The following is an 18,202-nucleotide window of genomic DNA, read 5'->3' as shown; positions in this document are numbered from 1 at the left end:
TGTGATCCCTGTCAGGTGAAGGTCCAGGAGCAAAGCACCCAGGGCTCTTCCTGGGGTGGCCCCAGCATGTCCCCGCCAGAGGCCAGTGCCAAGGGGCCAGGCCACTCCACACTCTCGGCAATACCTGCCTTACCTTTCAGCCACTCAGGTGGATGTTGGGCAAGGCTGTGTGTGTTTTACTTTTTGTGGTAAAATACACATAACAGGAGATTCTCCTTCATAACCGTCTCTAGGTGCAAAGCTCAGGGCACAAAGCACACTCACCCTGCCGTGCACCCCTCCCATCTCCAGAACCTTCCATCTCCCCACACGAAGACCCCGTCCCCAGGAAGCACTGACCACCCCCTGCCCCACCCCTGGCTCCCACCACCTCCTCTGTCTCTGTGGATGGGCCTCCTCTAGGGACCTCCTGGGAGTGGGGTCCTGCGGGAGGTGTCCTTCTGGGTCTGGGTCCCCTCCCTGAGCCCGGCATCCTTGGGGTCCATCCACATGGAGGCAGGTGTCGGGGTCCCTTCCTTCCTGAGGGTGGATCGTATCCCGGGTGTGGATGGACAGGACTGTGTGTATCCTTCACCTGCTAATGGACCCTCCTGGGTGTTGTGAATCATGCTGCTGTGAACATCCACGAGTGTGCAAGCACCTGCTCCAGGTCCTTCTGTGTGCACAGCCATTGGTGGGGTTGCTGCATTAGGTGGTAATTCTATGTTTGGGTTTTTTATTTTTAAAGATTTTATTTGTTTATTCATGATAGTCACAGAGAGAGAGAGAGAGAGAGAGATAGAGAGACAGAGAGACAGAGAGACAAAGAGGCAGAGCCACAGGCAGAGGGAGAAGCAGGCTCCATGCACCGGGAGCCCGACGTGGGATTCGATCCTGGGTCTCCAGAATCGTGCCCCGGGCCAAAGGCAGGCACTAAACCGCTGCGCCACCCAGGGATCCCTATGTTTGGGTTTTTTTTTTTTTTAATTTTTATTTATTTATGATAGTCACAGAGAGAGAGAGAGAGAGGCAGAGACATAGGCAGAGGGAGAAGCAGGCTCCATGCACCGGGAGCCCGATGTGGGATTCGATCCCGGGTCTCCAGGATCGCGCCCTGGGCCAAAGGCAGGCGCCAAACCGCTGCGCCACCCAGGGATCCCTATGTTTGGGTTTTTTTTTTTTTTTTTTTAAATTTTTATTTATTTATGATAGTCACACACAGAGAGAGAGAGAGAGGCAGAGACACAGGCAGAGGGAGAAGCAGGCTCCATGCACCGGGAGCCCGACATGGGATTCGATCCCGGGTCTCCAGGATCGCGCCCTGGGCCAAAGGCAGGCGCCAAACCACTGCGCCACCCAGGGATCCCTGTTTGGGTTTTTGAACTGACTTCTGAACTTATAATTTTTGACACAAAGTGGGTAATTTTTATGTAGGTGAATCTATAAGTGTTTTACACAGAGAACATTCTCTGCTGGGAGGTCAGAACCTCTCATTGACAGATTTGTTATTAAACTGGAACTCTTTCCACGGTCTGGTTGGAGTCAGACCACGGCTCATTCGGCTTCTCCCCTGGGGTCTCTGGTGGCCAACGGTAGCCCCTGGGTGACTGGAGGCAGGTGGCACCGGGCCTGGAGCTCTCCAAGTCCTCAGGAGCACGAAGCACTTTCCCGCAGGTCGGGCCAGACAGTGGCAATCCCGAGCCGAGGGGCACAGGGGCTCAGGCCTGCCAGTCCTCACACGGGGCTCCCCAAAGTTTCCTTTTTAAAAATTTTATTGAGAGAGAGAGAGCATGAGTAGGGGCACAGAGCAGAGGGAGAAGCAGATTCCCCACTGAGCAGGGAGCCCCACGCAGGATGCGATCCCAGGACCCCGGGATCATGACCTGAGCCGAAGGCAGATGCTTCACCGAATGAGGCCCCCAGGTGCCCCTCCCCAAGTTTTCCACCTACAAACTGGAACGCCCCCGCTGAGGGCTGCTCTGTGGGGCCGCCCCTCACCACTGGCGCCAATCCCACCCCCCCGCCGCCCCGGGCGGTGGGCACAGAGACAAGGACCAGGGAGTCTTTGTACTGGGGATTAGTTCACTCTGTATTAACAATTCCACACAATATTAAAACACTGCAAGAAAGTGGGTGTGGCACACCTGGAATTGTTTTTGTTGTCATTTTTTTTTTTTTTTAAATCAGAAATAAAAGCCACGGAACATCCAAATGGAGGTGGGATAGAACCTGCTAGAACCACAGATGGCTTCTGCGAACCGGAACCGGTCTTTGCAATGTTTGGCAATGGTTTCCACGGACAGAGAAGGAGGAGGGTGGAGTGTCCGACATATGGCTTCTTTCCCGGAGACTCCGTGGCAGGCTGGCTTTTTGTAAGTGTTTTTGACGGACGAGTGACCGTTGGTGGCCTCATTTTGGCCCGGAAACTGGCCCTGGTCACTCGCCCTCGGGGCGGGCTGACGGCCTTTCCTGCCCCCAGAGCTGAGAGGGGCCGGGCGGCGCAGAGATGGACGAGCTGCCTGGAGGCCCGGCGCCCGGAAGGACGCGGCTGGGTACATGGTGGGGACGCAGGGACACGGTGGGGATGCGGTGGGGACACGTGGGCTAGAGTCACAGGAAGAAGGGCAGCACCTTCTGCCGCCAGCGGTTCACATCCCCGGGGCCAGAGGTCACCCCCCAGTCACTCAATCCTTGGCCTGGGAGTCACCTGTGGGGAGGGGTGCACATTCTAGCTCCTTCCTGGAGTGGGGGAGGGACACCCAGGCAGGCTGTAGGAGAGAAGGGGACCCTGTGTCTCCCAGCCCTGTTTTTTGGGGGGTGTGCCCTTAATTTCCCCCCCGTGATGTGGCCTAGAGACACTGGTCCCCCCAGGCCCCTTGCCACCTCCGCTAGCTCCCGAAGGCACCGCGCACACCATGTTTCATGCGGGACACTCGCGGGGAAGCACAGGCAGGAAACGCTGTTGCGTGTGCACGGCGCTCGGGGGTCTACACTACGGACACTGGGATTTACTCTAGAAGGAAGAAAGGAGGGGTCTTTTCCTCAGCTAGAAAGACACCCAAGGTGGGCCTCTGCTGACGGCCACCCCCGGGGTCGAGGCTGGGGCCCCTGGGGAGGCAGCTGGGCAGGGGTGGCCACGTGCCTCCTCACCCTCTCTGGGCCTGGTTTACCCACACTGCTTGGCCCCGGGGCTCTGACTCGAGTTCGAGTTCATTCAGGGCTGGGGTGCTGCCGGCTGAGCCCTGAGCTAGGTTTTGGGGCCACCCGGTAGGGACACTGGGTGGGGCTGGACGCGGCACAGCTGGCGGGCAGGGGTCGGACTGAAACCAGGGCCTCGCTGGGGACCCGTGACCCAGGACCAGCCCGGGATGGTGGGGATGCGAGGGAAGGCGGGCTCCGGGGATTAAGGCTTCTTTCACAGAAGTGGCCGGACAGGGCTTGCTCTGCCAACTGCCCCTCGAGTGTTGAGTCTCGGGGTGGATTCGCCGGCGCCCCGGCCCCCCGCTGAGCGAACGGGTTTTGTTCCGTCTTGCTGCTCTACTGGGGACAGCAAGAGGCTGACTCCCCGCCCAGTGAGAGTGGCCAGGGCATCGGGCCCTCGCAGCTTCCCCGTCCAACGGCAGGTTTGGGGAAACTGGGCTCCCCAAAGCCCCCGGTGCTCCCGGACCGGCCGGAGAGAGCTGGGAGCCGAGGAGCAAGGCTGGGCCCTGCAGCCAGCCCGCATGGGGACGTCACCCACCGGCACAGGGACACATCCCTCTCATCCCCAAACCTTAATGCTGGTGGGATCTGGGCCTTGGCACTTGCAGGGGCTCGGTGGGGGGAGCAGGAGCCTTGAGGTTGGCACGAGGACCCAGCTCCTGGCCTGTAAGGTGAGGACCCTCTTGGCGCAGGGCACACGGGTGCAAGGGTACAGGGGCAGGTGGGGGACAGGTGTGCACGGGGTCCTCCCTTTGCCTCCTGCTCCCTTAACTGTCCAGGTCAACTGTCACAGGAGCCGAGTGATCAAGGAAAAACCACGGGAGGGAAGAGCCAGGAGCTGTCTGGGTTACGCATCTCACCCCGAGGCCCTGCAGCTGCTTTCTGGAGCTTCACGCCTTTTGACCTGTCAGGCAGGGCCTCCCCGGGCTGCACTCCTGTTTGCAAAATGGCCATGGCGACGCGCAAAAAGTGGAAAAAAACAAAACACAACACGACAACCCGGCAAAGCCAAATATGACCACAGCTTCTAACTGCTCAAATGGCCGTTTCGTGCTCAAAACAAAACAGAACACAGCTGACCGTTCCAGTGACCAGGGCAGGTTGCTGGAAATCCGCTTCCCTGTGGGGTGGGGTCCCAGGAAAGGGCGGGGGGCCGCAGCGGGGCTGTCGGGTGATGTGTGCCACACAAACGCCACACAAGTGCCACACAGCAGGGCGACACTTGGCCACGCAGGGCACGCTCCACAGACAAAGCCTCCCTTCTGGCCTCTAAAATCCGCGGGTGCATTCTACACAATGTGTGGCTGCAGGCTCAGCCGCTGAGCTCGGGGCTCCGGGGTGTCGAACAACAATTGTTTAAACGGAGAGGGGACCTGTTTCCAAAACACGCCGCTGTGCCCTTCCCCCACTACCCACTTTTAGTCTGCTGAGCACAGAAGAAACAGTAAACGCACTGCAGCGTCGGCCTGGCACCAGTCTTTGCACAAACAGCCAATTGTGCGAGAATCCCCACCCGCCAGGGCGCACGGGACAGTGGCCAGGTCACCCACCTCCTTCCCTTCTCCCAGCCCGGCGCCGCTCTGGACCGCAACCCGAACGGCAACCAAGTTTCAGAAAATTGTTAGCACATCACTTGGGCATTTCTGCTGTTCCTGATGGGAAGTGGCAGCGGCACCCCCAGCGTCTTCCGGCCGGGCCTGGGAGGGCAGCGCTGCTGGGCTCGAGAATCCACCTAAGGCCGGGAGACACATTTTACCCCATCCGCCGTGGGGGCTGTTCGCATTTCTTTGGGTACTGGAAGTTTTGGGACTTGAAATGTTTTGCTTGACTGTGTAGTGAATGAGGCCCTAGCTGAGAGAGACAGAGGGAGGGACACACCAGAAAACAAGGCTACAGAATAATACAGGGCTTCTTGTCCTTAAAGGGATTCTCGGAGGCGGGGACTCCGACCAGGAGGGGGTCATTCCGGGCGTGCTGCTCGCAGTAGCTCATGAGTTCTGACGAGGCTTTGGACACCTGCGTGTGGGCAGAAGGACAAGAGAGGACAGGTAAGGGCGGCTGCCACACGCACATCCGCCGCAGCCAAGACGGGAACGACCCAGTGTCCACCCACAGGTGAATGCAGACACCCAAGGCGCCCACACGCTGCCCCAGGGATGGACCCGAGCCCATGACGCTCAGGGAGGGAACCAGACACAGGAGGCCCCACCGGGTGTGCGTCCGCATGTGTGACACATCCAGGATGGGCTCCTCCACAGATGGGAAGGGGGCTCGGGTGGGTCTGGGCTGGCAGGGGTGGGGTGGGGAAGGGATGGGGCTTCTTTTTGGGGTGATAGAATGTTCTGGAACAAGATAGAAGTGGTGGTTGCAAAACACGAATGTGCCATCACTGCTGGTGATTAATTTTATGTTAGGTGTGTTTTACCACAATTTTAAAAAGATCAAAGAAGAGACCGAGTCTCCTTTAGCAGGAATAGCCCAGATTTTGGACAAAAAGGTCAGGGAGAGACGGAGGCCTCTTTAGGATTCAGACCAAGACTCCATTCCCACCCAAGACAGGAGGGCCCAGGAAGAGCATGTCTGAACCTCAGAGGGGCAGCCAGAGCTGGCTGGGGCCCGGTGACCTGGGTGAGGGAGCTGACACCTAGGGCCACCTGCATGGGGGTCCCCAGAAGAGGAGGGGGAGATGCAGGGAGGGGCCACTCAGCCCCTGGGAAGGCCAACACAGGGACATCACAGCAGAGGACACGGCCCAGGCCTGCACACCCCCCTCCAGGGTGTGCATCCAGGTGTGTGGTAGGCACCGGCCCACTCCGCTCCCTGCCAGGCTGGGCTGGGGGCTAGGTGCTGGGGTGCAGGGGTCCTGGGCCTGGGTGAAGGGGCCCCTGGGTCTCCTCTCCCATGGCGGGAACTGTCAGAGGAGCTCGGGCCCCCCCTGCTCTCCCACCTGCAAGGTGACAAGAGGAGGAGCTGCGTGGGCGTGAGAGGGTAAGACAGACAGGGGTGAGAACCTTCCTTGGGTCTGTGGTCTGGGGCCCTCCCTGTTCCCCTGAATGCCAAGGCCACCCGACTTCATCTCCAGGGCTGCCCAGTCTGCAGCCTGGCCTCTGGGTTCATCCTGGGGACACTCCTGCCCACAGACAGTGACAATTGCCACTGTCCTGTGCCTGTTGGCCGCTCCCAGGGCCACCGCCTTGGATGAGTCTGTGGAGCTTGGTTTCTAGAGTTGTATTTGGAAAGCAAGCCTCCAAAACGACAAAAATAGCCCCTGGACCCTGGAAATAACTGATGCTGTGGCTTGGGCATGTGGCCCCCTGCTCGCACCCCCGGCATCAACAGGAAGGCCCTGCCCAGAGGGCCGGGCCACAGCCGTGCCCGCCTCCCTGCCCCTCGCCAGGCCATGGCCCACTGGCCTTTCAGATGTGCCGATGTTTGTGGTTCGTGTCGCCTCAGGCGGGACTGGGGTGGGGAGGGTGGGCCCCGTCCTGCTCCCCTCCTCCCGACAACGTTCAAAGGGGCGACGGGACTCCTCCAAAACATCAAACGGGGTGGGATGAATCACGCTCTCCGCCAGGGCTGGGGCCAAACCGGCTCGCTACAGTAAAACCACTTCAACCGAGGTTTTCAAGGCTTTCTCTTTCTTCAGCCCGAAGGAATGCTTTGAATGCTCAGAGTTCTGGAACATTGAGACACCTCATGGGAGCCGCCCCCACCGACTCGGGGGGCTGCAGGAGCCCTCCTACCCGCCCACTGGGCTGGAGGTGCACTGCTTCCCACTCCCATGCACCGGGCTATCGGTCAGGTGTGAGTCTGTCTGGGAGCTGGGCTGCCCCCAGCAGGGACCAGGGAGTGGCAGGCGCTCAGAAAATCGACATCTGAACAACTCTGTGGGGTTGATGTTTGATTTTATGTGCCCACTTGGCCAGGCCACAGTACCAAAGTATTTGGCCAAACACCAGTCTAGATATCACTGGGAAGGTCATTCTTATATGAGATTAACATTTAAATTGGTTGACTTTGAGTAGAGAGATGAGCCTCTAAATGCGGGTGGGCCACATACAACCACATACAATCAGTTGAAGGCCTTCCCGGGAAAGGGAGTCTGCCTCCAAGTGGCCTTGGGGATTCAATCTGCAGTGTCAACCCTGCCCTGGGTCTCCAGCCTGCCCTGTGGGTTTCTGACTTGCCAGCCCCCACGGTCGTGTGAGCCAGTTCCTTAAAAATACCCCTTTCTCTCTGCACATCCTAGTGGCCCTGCTTCTCCGGGGAGCCTTGACTGGCCCCAGGGGTAGCCAGAGCGGGGCCAGGGCAGATGCAGAAACCACCTGGGTCTCTCCAGGGAGTCTCCCGGCCGCGTGAGAGCTGGGGCAACCACCTGTTGGAGGTGCCTCGACATCCTTTATTGAGTGGACACGGGGGTGATGAGGTGATGAGGTGACCCCTTCCTCATGTGACGAGGCCACGACTAGACCGCTGGCCCCTGCAGAACCAACGGCCCAACCGGGCACTATTGTACTTTGTTTTTGGGTCTCTGGTCCCTGATGGGTTAAGTGTCTGTGAGCGGGAACTGCTTGTCCTTTTTCTTTTTTTAGCATAAAAAGCAAACACACTTATTTCAAAAAATCCAAACAACGCAGAAGTGAAGAAAGCAGCCGGCAAAGAGCCCTGGGTCCTCCCTTCTCTGGACCACATCTCTAGCTTCTGTCTGCATCTGCTGCAACAGGGCGCCAGGCTGAGCCTGGCAGACCAGCGGGCAGGAGACAAGAAAGCCTTCTCTGGGGCCCTTGAGGGAAGGACTCCAAGAGTTGGGGGTGGGCTCGGCCCTGCCTCTGACCCCACTGCAGTGACAAGGCACTGTGGCATGTCGGGTGGTCACAACAGCCCAGGACACAGTTTTTCGTATCAGCTGGGTCTTTCCATTGAGAAAAGGGAGGCCCAGAGAGGTTAGGGAGTAGCCCAGGGTCGCACAGCAAGGGGCACGGCTGGCACGCAGCCCCTGCTCTTGAGCCGGACCTCGGTGCATGGGGTCTCTTCCCTCCTCCACCCACGCCCGACCAGCTCACCTTGATGCGCTCGATGCCAGCTTCGATGCGGAGCTGCTCCACCAGCTTCCGGGCCTGGGCTATGTTGTTAGTGGCTGACATTGTCTGCCATCAGCTCTGGGCCCCTGTTGTTCAGAGAGCTGCGGGGGGAAGCAGATGGACATGAGCTGGCTCGTGAAGCCCCAGGCCTGGACCTGAGCGGCAGTGGCCATGTCCCTGGTTGAGGTGGGGGTGGTGGGAGGCTCAGTTGAGCTGTCTCCCACAGTCCCTGTCCTGTGCTGGTTGGGGGTAAGTGCTCCCTGGATGTGACCACCAAGCATTTCAGGACAGTCATCGACACGTGGATGACTCAGAACGGACTCATGGGGACACAGTTGCTGACCCCTGCCCTGTTCCATAGCCCCCCAGTGCCACTGACACTGAGCAGGGTCTCTCTCTGGGGGTGTCACCCTTCGATGCCAGGATGTCCCAGTTGTGATGGCCACAGACGTGCCCAGATGTGGCCAAGTTCCCTGGGGCAGAGTCGTCCGGGTGAGACTCTGGCTGTGGACCAAGGCAGATCACCTGGGAAGCACCTGTGTGCTGTGCATCCTGTGTCTGGCATCCCATCCCTTCCTTCATCAGTGAGCTCATGTGCCCAGCAAACTGTCCCAGAGAACAGCCCCCCATGTGCCAGGCACTTCTCTGAGAACCAAGCTGAGGGGGAAGCCCGTGGCTCCTGCCTGTGTGGGTGGCTGGTTCTGACTTCCCACCCCAGGCCCAGCCGTCCCTGGGACGCAGCCAAGTAGCATGACCCGGGCTCCCACAGGAGGCTGCCTGGGGCAGGGCAGGAGCACGAAGCGCTGGCTCCTGCCTCTGGCATGGGAGAGGCTTCTGGGGGTGGGAAGGGGGTCACCAGTGAGCAAAGGGAGCCCACTTGGTTTTGCAGGTTTTCCAGAGCTTTCTGACGTGCTGACGTGGCTGGGACAAATGACCACAGACTAAGGGGCTGAAAGCAGCAGAAATTTGTTCTCCCACATTCTGGAGCTTAGCTGAGATCCAGGTGGGGGCAGGGCTGGGCTCCCCCTGAGAGGGTCCAGGGAGGGTCTTCCTGCCTCTTCCAGTGGCTGCTTTGGCCACGGTCCTTGGCGTCCCTTGGCTGTGGCCACAACACTCAGTCTCTACCTGTCCTCACATGGCCTTCTCATAAGGACACCTTCATCCAGTACCATCTCTTCTTGATTAATTGCATTTACAAAGACCCTATTTCCAGTTAAGGTCCCTGTTCTGAGGTTCTGTGGATATGAATTTGGTCACTCCTTGAGTGTAGATGGTGTGCTCAGAGCAACCACACAGCACAGGCAAACGATTCTGGATAAGCCTTCTTCCTGAACCCCAAGGAGCCCTCCGCCAATTCTCCCAGGACCGTCGCTCTGTGGAGGGGAGTGCTTGCTGCTTTTATCGACTGAAGAACACCTGGTGGCTTGCTCGCTCCCCCGCACCTTCAGGAAATGGGTGTCACGCCTAGCAGTTCATGGCAGGTCCGAGTGCCTCCCCACCTGCTCGCTCACCGAGAAGACCGATCCTTTATTGCTCCAATGATTCTGGCTTTGCTATGGTTTGGGGTGATCTATTTTCTTTCCCAAATATTTTTATTAATTTATTTTAAAATTAAATTTAAACTGCTGAGATACCTGGAGATTCACATGCAGTTGTAGGAAATAATGGAGCCCGTGTGCCCTTTGCCCGGTTTTCCCCAAGAAAATGTCTTACAAAACTGCAGTCAGCATCATGGCTGGGAGGACCGTGGGGCGCCTCCATCCATAGGATCCCTCCTGCCCCAACTCACCCCCAGGCCCCGGCGACCACTGATATGTTTTCCTTTTCCAAACTTTGGTCATTTGGGGAATGGTGTATAAGTGGAACCGAATGGCCATAACCTTTATGGGTTGGCGTTCTCCCCGCGGGGCCCAATCCTCTGGCGACACATCCAGGCTGCTGCGTTTATCGCCAGCTCTCTGCCGAGCAGTGTTCCCCACCTGGACCGGCCGCAGTGCAGTAGTTCTACCTTTTGGCTCTCACGGATTCAGCTGCCACAAATCGTGCGCAGATTTTTGTGCAAACACAAGGCTTTATTTCTTTGAGATAAACGCTGAGGGATGTAACTGCGTGTTCAAGTTTTAGAGAAAATGCGAAGCTATTTTCCAGAACGGCTGCACCATTTTACAATGCACACCAGCAGTATATGAGGGGTCTTAATTTATTTTCATAAATCAGCTGTGCACATTTTCCCCCTGTTCCTTAAGGTGATGAAAATTCTACTTCCCCTGAGGTCTTCATTTAGTGAGGTCTAGCATAAGGGTTCTAACATGGGTGATCCTACCCCCCTGAGGATGCTGAGCTCCACGACCGGGGTGCTCCCAGCACCGAGGGGTGGGGGCCAGGGATGCTGCTCAGTCCCCACCATGCTCAGGGCCACCCCAGAGGATGACCCACCCTGATGTCTACAGCGTCCAGGCTGAGGAAGCTCCCAGGAGGACCTGCACGGGCGTCAGGGCCTGAGGTCAGGAGTCTGGGAAGACACTCAGTCGGTAATAAGCAGCACTCTGTGCTCTGTCATGGTGCAGTGTGCGCAGTCTGCCTCGTGGCCACCAGAGCCAGGGAGCTGCAGAGTAAAGGCAGGTTTCAGGTTTTCTCCCTGCCTCCCTCCCTTCCTTTCAGTTTCAATTATTTATTTAAGTAATCTCTACACCCAGTGTGGGGATCGAACTCACAACCCTGAGATCAAGAGTTGCATGCTCTTCTGACTGACCCAGTCGGGCGCCCCAGGTTTCAGATTTTCAAAAACATATTCTATTTAGCAATAAAAAAACAAAACCAAAAACATGCTGCTGATACCCACAGCACCTCGAGTGGATCTCCAGCCAGTTATGTCGAGTGAAAAAAGCCAATCCCCAGAGGTTACGTTATGTGCGCTTCCATTTATAGATCATCTTTGAGATGATGGAACTGTTGGAATGGAGCATAGATTTGTGATTGTGGGGAGTGGGAGTGTAGGTGTTGGCAGGAGGGGGCTCCTTGTGGCGCTGGACACGTGGACTGCCCTGAAGGTGGCCGTGGGTTCTTGCCCCTGAACATGTGATAACCTTGCACAGAATTTCATACAAACACACAAGTAGAACAGTGGCAATGGGATAAGGTAGATGGACGGTATCAGTGTCGATGTTCTGGTTGTGATATTGGCCATACTTCCACAAATGCTACCCCTGGGGAAACAGCGAGTGATACACGAACTTTCTCTCTGATTTGTTGCAACTGCATATGAATCAAAAGTGACCTCCATAAAAGTCTCAATTAGGAAAAAAAAAAAAACCCTTCCACACTGCCTGGCTCCCTGTCCCTTCCGGCAGACATCCAGCCCCTTTTTGGGTCAGAAAAGGCCTGAGTGTGTCTGTTCTGGGAGCACAGAGCCCACGTGTGGGTTTCTAGAGGGCTCTGATTCAGCAGAGAGCTTCAAAGCAGCCACAAAACATCCAACTCAGGGAAAACTGCCCTTGGTTGGGCTTACAAATACCTAAATTACTCAGCGCTAAATATAGATGTGTACGGAGAACAAACGGGCTGGCCCCATGGTGTGTTTTCCTTGGAAGGCCGGGGAGTCCTGTTCAGCATCCACACTCAGAAGTACCCACCCAGGCCCTAGGACCCCCACACCCGTGTGGCCACCCCAAACTGTGGCCTCCCTCTGAAGCATGAAGCCCCTAAGTGTGGGTGGCTTCCTGTTCTAGGCACAGTGTCCTGAGAGGCACCCTCTGTGCTGGGTTATAACCGTGGCCCCAGAGAATGGCCAGGGATGGCTGCACTGGGGGGTGCACATGCATGTAAGTGTATGTGTGTGCATGTGCATTGCACGTGCATACATGTGCGTATGCGTGTGCGTGTATGTGTGAGCATGTACATGTGCGTGCTGAGACGCTGGGACCAGACACTGGTTGCATCACCACAGTGCATGCAGCAGACTCAAGCCTCATCCTGGCTGGTGTCATAGCCAGTCACTGACTCATGGCCCAGCCGTGGCCCCCAGGATTAGGCCAACTCTAGCAGAAGAGGCAGTGGCGCTGAGTCAGCCCAGGGAACATTCCTCACCAGTTTCTGCTCCGCAAGAAGCACGTGATGGCGCTGGGCGCTCAACCTGGCCGGACCTGCCTGGGCCCAGCAGAGACTCACCAGCCCCGGGAGCCCAGGACAGCCTTGGCAAGCTGGGGGGCAGGAGGGAGGGGGCGGGGAGGTGGGTCACAGTCCTAACTCCCGGGTCTGCCCCTGCCGAGGGGCCTGTGGGGCATGGCTTGGGGTGAGGTTCACCAGGCACTGCCTGGCCTCTGTGTCAAGGGCCAGGAAGCCACCATGCCACACATAAAGGGGCTCCTGCACAAGACTCATGTGGGAATGTGTGAAAGGCAAGGACCACTGAGCTCCCCAGCCCTGGGGTACATTGTGAAGCTCTGGTGATCATAAAGGGAGGGCCGTCACCCCCAGATGGAACAGGTCTGACATGACACACGCGGCTCCAGGGCACACAGGGTCAAACCAACCACGGGGAGGGGCAGATTTCTTCCGTGGTGGGCCACAAACACAGCAACGTGGGGAAACAGTTAGAATGGGGTCTCTCCCACCTGGCCCTGCCGACCTGGGGCCGGGTCATTCTCCATGGGGTGTCCTGGGTGTGTGTGTGGCTGAGCAGCACCCCTGGTCCCCACCCCCCCATGCCAGGAGCACCCCAGTGTGACAGCCACAGATGACCCCCCGACACCACGCAGTGTCTCTGGAGGGGCAGGATCATCCTCAGGTAAGATCCCCCAGGACACTGTGCTCTGTGACCATCTGACTGAGGTCCCAGGATGCTGCACACACTTATTGACACACCATGAGTGGGGGTGACTCACAGATGCTGGGGTTGCCTGATTTGTACCCTTTGACCCCTGGGGGTTTACTCTGGTGTCCAGCGTGAGCAAGGGTCAGACTCAATTTTTTTCCCCAAATAATTAATGCAGGGTTTTTCCAGCCTGAGCACTGCGGACATTGGAGCTGGGTCGTTCTCTGGGGGGCATCCTGGATGCCATGGGGGCTGAGCAGCACCCCCCCATGCCAGGAGCAGCCCACAAATGTCCCCAGACATCACCCAGTGTCCCCAGAGGGCACAGCTGCCCCTGGTTGAGAACCACTGGATTCAGACCTTTACTTCACACCCAAAGAGATTCCATCTAAAGAGCCATAGAATAAGGAAGAAAATATACACAAGTTGGTAAAACTGCACAGGATACTTATTCTCAATCATGGAGAAGTTACGTTCTAGCAACTGAAGCAACAGAATGAATGGAGATTAGCAGCTCTGATCTTAGTAAAAATATAGAATTTCACGACAAACGCCAACTAACGTGGAAACCAAGACCGCCGACCCAGGAAAGGCCAGGGCAACGCATAAGCTGACGGGTGACCCCGTTAACATGCTAATAACACTTCGGCCGGGATGTGACACAGGGACTCACTGATGCAATTCTTCTAAGAAGTAACTTCACTGGTAAAAAAATTACAAAACGGCCTCGTGAGCCACGGAGGGCAGCAGGCGGAAAGCACCACGAGCTGCCCCTTTATTTCCTCGCGACGCCAGGAAGGCCAGAGGAAGAGCACCACCTGACACACTCATTGCAGACTCCCTGGTCTGGTCACCCCGTCTCAGCCTCATAAACCGGACATCAAGGACTCCAAGGAGGTCCCCTCAAATCTCTCGCTTGAGCATTCATCACAAGGAGGGGGAGAACGTCAAAAGAAATACAAAAACTGTATACAGAGAGGTGTTTACAACTGTGTTATTTATAATAGTGAAAGCTCAGAACGAAACCACAACCTCCTGCTCTGCGACGGGGGAACGGCAAATTCATGGGATGTTTCCCAGGCGGAGCGTTACGTGGCCATTATAAACAGTACATAAAAAGGCGGAGCACCGAGGAGGCGCATTCAAACGTTCAGTTATCTACCATCGTGGCAAAATATACGTGGATAAAGGCAGACAGGGAACCTCAAAGTGACGATTTTAAGTCAGCTCTACACCCAACGTGGGGCTCGAACTCATGACTCTGCGATCAAGAGTCATATGCTCCACCCACTGAGCCAGCCCGGGGCTCTGCAAAGAGACAACTTTGTTAGTGATTGTTTTCATGACTTCCTTCGGTGAAATGCTTCCTGTTAAGGTATAATTTGCATACAGTAAACTCTGTCCTTTTGGGCACACAGTCGGGGTTTTACAAACACATCCCGTCATGCCTCTGATACCTGCCGTCTGGAGGCTCTGTCACCCTAGGAAACTCCCCGTGTTGTTGCCTCCGTAGCCAGGCCCTGCAGCCCCTGATCTGCCCTCTCCTTGTCTAGTTTTGCCTCTTCCGGGAAGTCTGCAAACAGAGTCACAGTGTGCGGGGTCTGGCTCTGTTGCCTCCGCATGATGCCCTTGTGGTTTGCAGTGTTGCGGGGCCCACCAGCATTTGGCTCCTTTTCCGTGCTGTGTAGTATTCAGCTGGGGGCTGTGCTGGGGTTTGGTGGCTCACTCACCAACTCGGCGGCCCCAGTGCTACTGGTCATTGTGAAGAAAGCTGCGGGGAATGTCCACACGCAGGGTTTGTGGGAGCCCACATTCCCACTCCTCCTGGGTGAACCCCAGGTGTGGGATCCCTACTTGATTGGCAGGTGCGTGTTTAACTTTATAAGTTAAATATTTTCCAAACAGTTTCCAAAGTCACGCACTGGTTTGTACTTTGAAATAATCACAGACAGGGAGTTGCAAAAATAGTACAGGGAGTCCTGTGTGCCCTTCTTGGGTGACATCCTGTACAACTGTAGGGTAACAACAAGCCGAGACACTGAGGCTGGCCAACGCCATGCTCAGGAGTCACCAGGTCTCTCATAACTCATTCGTGAGCTGGATGGAATTTTTTCCCTACCTGTCCCTCCAGGAAGGCCTGGCCACCATCCCTGACCCAATGCCATGCCCCTTCCTCCCAAACTCTTCATGGGATTAGGCCGCCTGCCTGCAGGCCTGCCCCACGTGGCCGTAAGCCCCACAGGGCCGACGAGGTTTGGCATAAATGTTTGTTGAGTGGATGGATGGGCAGACGAAGGTGAAAAAGTGTCACCAGATCGGTGGCAGCTTTGGCAGAGAAGTCTGGGCTTAGCCTGCAAGGCTACAAGGTCGGCTGAATGCTTGTGTTGATCACATCCTAAATGTGCTTGGTCAATAGTGGGGAGTCCAGGGTCTCTTCCCACTCTGCGCCATGGAGAGTGGGGCCAGATTATTCTCTGTGATCATTCTCCCATAGCACCCGCTCCGTGCCTGGAGCACCCCTGTCGTGACAACCACAGATGTCCCCAGACACTGCCCCAGGTCCCCGGAGCAGAATTTAAGTCCTTCATCGAAGTCCTTTATCAGAAGAAACTGCAGTCAAGAGAGGCTCATTTGGACAAAATGTAAAGTTCTTTTGGAACTGAAATGGTACTGAATGAAAACAGAAGCTTCAAAAGGGGCTTAATTTTCTTAGCATCCACCGACTCCCTGTGACTAGAAGTCACATGGGGGAGCTGCCCCTTTGAACTTAACCAACCATACTTTTGAAGTGGGTGAGGCTTCAGGTGTTGGAGAGAAGAGAAGTGGGAGGGGGTGCTGAGTGGAAGGTGGCAGACCTAAATTCTGCATGGATCCCAAAGCTGCGTGACTTTGGGAAAATTGCCTCCCCTCTCTGAGCTCCAGTGAACTCTGCCATCCTCAGAGTGACACTCCCTCCATGGGTCGGGCCTGGCAAACCTCTAGGTCCTCAAGTTCCAGTGCCAAGGAACGAGGTGCCCAGAGGCTGGCAGCCATGGACGAGGCCCTCTTTGAGGCACCTCTGACAAGTGCTAACTATAAACACGGCTGCCGGAGAAATGGAACCAAGACAGGGTGCCCTGCACATCCTGTGCCCAGCAAAGGTGGACGGGCAGGTTTCCTGGAAGCTATTGAGAAATCCTGCTCCGCGTGGAGCTGCTGTGCTGAAGTGGCCACTCCCCTCAGCTGCCCAGGGGCCGGGTGGGACAGGTGTCCCAAAGCCCATCTGGCTCCAGGGAAAGCTGGGCAGTGTGAAGTTGATCAGATTAAAAATAGGACTGGATGACGATAGTGAGAGAGCCAGAAATTGAGAGCCCCAAAACAATCCATTTTCTGTTGTCTGACTTAATGCTTGCACGTCTGCGTCCCTTCTGGGCCATGCAGCAGAGGCGAGGCTGGATCCTTTCAAGCTCTGCTATGAGCCCCCAGTCCATGATGCAGGCCATGCCCTGGCTATGTCTGAGCCGTTCTGAGTGTGATCAGAGGTGCTCTGGCCTCTGGGGACCCTCAGCCACAGAGCCCACTTGCCAAGACCCCAGAGCTTTCAGGTCTCAAAAGTGGGGTGATTCCCAGTCACCTCGTTCCAAGGGACAAAGGTGGCCACCAGGCCCTGAAGGTGCAACAGGCAGTACATGTCTGGAAGTGGGTTCACGTCCCGGTTCTGCCCTGCCCCGGGTCTTAGCTTCCTCCACTGGAAAATCAGAGGGCTGTTCTAAAAGCTGAGAAGGGATCCTAGTTTGTCACCTGGTGGTTCTAAGATCCAGATGATCCATGTTAATTGCCTCCGCCTAAGGCACTTGGGTTTTTGTTTTTGTTTTTAAAGATTTTATGTATTCATTTATGAGAGACACACACACAGAGAGAAAGAGAGAGAGAGGCAGAGACACAGGCAGAGGGAGAAGCAGTCTCCATGCCGGGAGCCCAACGTGGGACTCCATCCTGGGACTCCAGGACCATGCCCTGGGTCGAAGGTGGGTGCTAAACCACTGAGCCACCCAGGGATCCTGGCACTTGGGTTTTGAATACAAACCTCCATCTGCAGGGTCTGGCTTACACCACAGTGGGCCAAGCCAATGTGGACAGGCTCTCCTGCTGAGGGCAACCAGAAAATCTGGCACATCTGCTTGAGGGTGCTGGAGGGTGATTAGTGAATAATTTGTAGCTAGGATCTGGGGGAAGACGGAAGCCCAGGAGTCTGGCTTTTGGGGTAACTTTTTTCCAGGACGGAAGGTTTGCTAAGAGGCCAAGTGACGCTTCCATCAGCCTTGCAATGCTGGCAGTACAGAGACTGAGATCCAGGGCCCTCCAAAGGGAGGGAGCTGGGCAAACTCCTCCTTGGTAGAAACTGAACAAAGCACTACAGTCTGAGCATAGGAAAAACTCAGGTGTGGGAACAACACGGGCAGATACCGTGTGTGTTTTTCTTGGGCATCTGAATGAATGGCATTTTTGGACTCGACTGTATTTTAGACGGAATTTAATTTTACTGTCACTTCTACTTTAGGTGACATTACCTGAGAAAACGCTTCCCAAATAATCATGCAAAATCATGTGGTCCTAGCATTTATTACACACACAACAGGATATGGGTAAACAGGAAGCAGGAGGGCCCTTAAAGCAACTGCAGCTGAGTGCCGAATAAACTCAGTCCTCAGTACTGGACAGAAGTGACCCTAGGTTGCTGGCAGCCCCAAATGCCAGGCACGAGTAAACAGACACCATCTCTGGTGGAAAACAACATTAGCTTAGGATTAAAATGATTTCCACAAACAAGGCTGCAAGCACAATGTCTAGCACACAGCTAGCAATAACCAGGCATACATGGAGATAAGATGCCACAAACGAAAACAAGCAGGAATAACGTTCCCGACACTGGAGTTAACCGACGCTTTAAAATAATTGTGTTGATTACATTCAAGGAGATAAACAGGTGAGATTGGCATTTTAGCAGCACTGGACACTACGGAAGAAAGAAACAGTGGACATGTGCATGATGCCAATATCTGAAACTTAAGGACTCAATGGATGGAACAGTATTATTAAGACAACTAAGGGGAACACTGGTGAGCTGGTGGACAGGTCAGGGGAAAAC

At 55.9% G+C, this 18,202-nt stretch overlaps 1 protein-coding gene across 2 annotated transcripts in view; it reads right to left on the bottom strand.

Moving 5' to 3' along the window:
- Window positions 1-1,733: 1,733 nt before the first annotated feature.
- GNG7 (G protein subunit gamma 7) overlaps window positions 1,734-18,202 on the bottom strand; it is a 125,400-nt gene continuing 108,931 nt past the window's right edge. For both annotated transcript variants that reach the window (XM_025456844.3, XM_025456845.3), the window contains exons 3-4: window positions 8,244-8,362; window positions 1,734-5,196 (exon numbers count right to left, since the gene is read on the bottom strand). In XM_025456844.3, the coding sequence (XP_025312629.1) occupies window positions 5,071-5,196; window positions 8,244-8,324 (207 nt within the window). In that variant the 5' untranslated portion in view covers window positions 8,325-8,362 and the 3' untranslated portion in view covers window positions 1,734-5,070. The remainder of the gene's footprint in view (window positions 5,197-8,243; window positions 8,363-18,202) is intronic.

The sequence above is a fragment of the Canis lupus genome, chromosome 20, assembly GCF_003254725.2.
Source record: "Canis lupus dingo isolate Sandy chromosome 20, ASM325472v2, whole genome shotgun sequence".
Taxonomy (NCBI): domain Eukaryota; kingdom Metazoa; phylum Chordata; class Mammalia; order Carnivora; family Canidae; genus Canis; species Canis lupus.
The sequence above is the reverse complement of the archived record's forward strand: the minus strand, read 5'-3'. Positions and strand labels throughout refer to the sequence as shown.